A 2,759-nucleotide genomic window follows, 5' to 3' on the forward strand; every position below is an offset into this window, starting at 1 on the left:
GAATCATAAAAGAATCGGTAAGGAGCCGTTCCCACGACAGTCGGGTCTACGTAACCGGAACGGCCAAGGATTTTTAGCCGGCCAAGGACTGTCAACTTGGCAGTATTCTGCCGCTACAACAATAACAACAACAATCGGGAATTAGCTCGATAAATAAGTTTCTTTCAAAATAATTAGCGCGTTGTTTCCCATGTAAAAATTTATTTTTATTTTAAATTACAAAAATAAAATTAATCTATAAAATACCAATATTATTTACAATTGTATTACTAGTCTAAAAATTCGTATATCTTAGAATCACAACATATAAACCTCTTTTGTACTCATTTCACTAATCAGACTTCTATAACAAATTTGAATCTCCTCAATGCGGATTTATTAATGAATAAAAACTGGATTAAGTTTGCGGCTACGTTGAACGCTACTTCTGCCTGCTTGCCTGTCTTTTCACCCATCACGACCGAGCAAAACTCGTTCACGCGCTCACGGCCTTCGATGTGAAAGCGGCTAGCTGCGCTTTCAGCGCGTCGATTTGGCAGAGCAATTCAATGTTTTGGCGTTCCAAGTAGGCAGCACGTATGGCGATCTCATCCTCCTTTATGCGACGACGATCGCGCGACTTCTTAGCCGCGGCATTATTTTTGCGGCGACGCTCATAGTAAGCAGCATCTTTTACTTGTCCACCGGACGAGCTGCTGCTGTAGGCAGCGCCGATATTATTATTTTCCTCACCATTGTTGGCATGCGCTGAAGAACTCACTTTATCCGCTTGACCGCCAGTATACGAGGAGTCACAATCGCTGGACTCATCCGCGCCTGCGCCATGCCGTTCCTCACCCTCACTGCTGGCGCCCTCCGGCGCATTGCTACTGGAGTTGCTGTTGCGCCGTGAATTCATGCGACGCATCTTTGGGTTGGTGATGGTACGCGCACCACCATTGCTGCTGTGTATTTGTTCCAGTACGCGCTTACGGTACTCTGTATAGCGTTCGACACGCGGATTGTCTAATAGCACATCGGTGGCGGCGAAATTGGCGGCTATAACTAACGGATCGCGTGGGAAGGCCTTGAAGGGGCGCGTCGACTTTAGCGGGTTCAATGCTGAGCTGCTGTTTGGCGTAGCTGGATTGTGGGGAGCAACGTTGGCGGACTGCATTGCGGGCGATTTACTGCGTCCATCATGGCTGGAGCTGGGCGAGAGTGGCGTCATGTGCACATCTGGTTCAGTTTTGAGATTGTGTAGCATGCTATTAGGCGTTGTGCTGGCAGCGGCAGCAGCAGCCGCAACAGCGGTCGCAACAGCCAACGAATTATTGGAGATTGGTGAGGCTTGTGTGTGTGCGGTGTAAAGCGATGCGTTTGATGCTGGTGGCGTCACCGCTGCTGCCAATGGTGGCGTGGTTGCTGCAGTGGCTTCTTTGGCGAGACCGATTGAGGAATAAAATGCTGGATAGAAGGATGCTAGCGGCGGCGCAAGACGACCCATTTGTTGTTGGGCATTGTAAAGCAAATTTGTTTGCAACAGCTGTTGCTGCTGTTGGCTGTGGTGTGTTGGTGATCCCGCTGGCGATTCGGCACCGATGCTCGAGTTCGTATGATAAGGGGAAGGTGTTTTACGTACCGATGCAGCCTCAACGGAATCGCGCCGTGAGAGATCGAGCACCTCGCTTGCTGATTGGTGTCGGCTAGCGCACTCCGCTTGTGCGGTGCTGCCAATCAGCTGTGCCTGTTGTTGGTAGGCGTATGCGGAGTAGAGTTCGAGCTGCTCAATTGTAGCGGCTGGGAGAGCGCCGTGTGTTTGGTGCAGCGCATGTTGTGTGAGCGGCAGGCTGTGATTGAAGGCTTGAGGGTGCGAAAGGAAGGACTGATGTGCGGAGAGACGTGCGTGCTGTGCGGTGGCTGAATGCAACAAGTTGTTGTGTTCTGTTTGAGCAAAAGGTTTGTAATTAGTTGATGGGTTTTTATGAAAATAATTTCAAGATATCAATTTGCGGAAACATTTTACAGTTTCTTTGAGTGCTAAAGCGTTGCTTACCATTTTTCAAATCAAATAGGAACTGTCCCGACATGAGTTTCTCCTGTATCATCATTTTTATATGATTGCTCTCAATAACACTGCAATATATTGTATAGGCACTTTTTAAACAAAAATCTTTATTGAAATTTTCTTTCAAAACTGGCGACGACTGACTCTGCACTTTGACTAAATATCCAGGCTGTGTATGTCTAATTCCTACTGCTGTCAGCTTCTTACTACTCTACACACCCAGTCCATCAAGGCTTTTATATACGGCACTCTCCATCCACAGCCGCTCTCTGGCTCTTTGCCTGTCTGTCCACATAATACGCCTATCCTTTTGTATTGCTCTAGGCGGTTTGTCCGTCCGTCCGTACATCCAACCATTCAACCGCTTACACATATTCGGTATTCTGTTTGTTTGCCTTAGCCGCCGCCGAAACGATTATCACAATGACAATGACTTGTGACAATGACAATTCGCCATCCCAGTTGCACTCACGCTCCGTGCGCCATTGCCTTTCCTGCTCTAAGCCGGCAGGTAGGAGAAATGCGCTCTCTCTATTTTGTTATTATATTTAATCTTAGCTCAAAATATGAGCAAACATATGAATATTGTTTGCAAATGCAATGCCAACATAGCATAACAAACGGTACTTTAACATTGCAAGCATATTTGTTGTACAGGAAATGATTGAAATAGCGGCTCTCCACTCCCGTCCCGTCCGTCGTTTGTATATGA

General features: G+C 47.2%; 1 protein-coding gene across 1 annotated transcript; it reads right to left on the reverse strand.

The window, feature by feature from the left end:
- Positions 1-475: 475 nt before the first annotated feature.
- Positions 476-2,090, reverse strand: LOC126759607 (protein giant). The gene is made up of 2 exons (XM_050474480.1): positions 2,032-2,090; positions 476-1,829 (listed from the first exon to the last, which is right to left on the reverse strand). Exons 1-2 carry the CDS (start codon positions 2,088-2,090, stop codon positions 476-478), a joined length of 1,413 nt encoding a protein of 470 aa, XP_050330437.1.
- Between the last annotated feature and the right edge of the window lie 669 nt (positions 2,091-2,759).

This window comes from Bactrocera neohumeralis, chromosome 5 (assembly GCF_024586455.1).
Source record: "Bactrocera neohumeralis isolate Rockhampton chromosome 5, APGP_CSIRO_Bneo_wtdbg2-racon-allhic-juicebox.fasta_v2, whole genome shotgun sequence".
In the NCBI taxonomy this organism is placed as follows: domain Eukaryota; kingdom Metazoa; phylum Arthropoda; class Insecta; order Diptera; family Tephritidae; genus Bactrocera; species Bactrocera neohumeralis.

Excerpts from the sequence above, each read along its gene's own strand:
- LOC126759607 (XM_050474480.1), bottom strand. The coding sequence starts at position 2,090 with ATGATGATACAGGAGAAACTCATGTCGGGACAGTTCCTATTTGATTTG. Across the intron at positions 1,830-2,031 it reads TTTGATTTGAAAAATGGTAA|CCTGCCGCTCACACAACATG; the intron begins GCAACGCTTTAG and ends CTTCAATCACAG.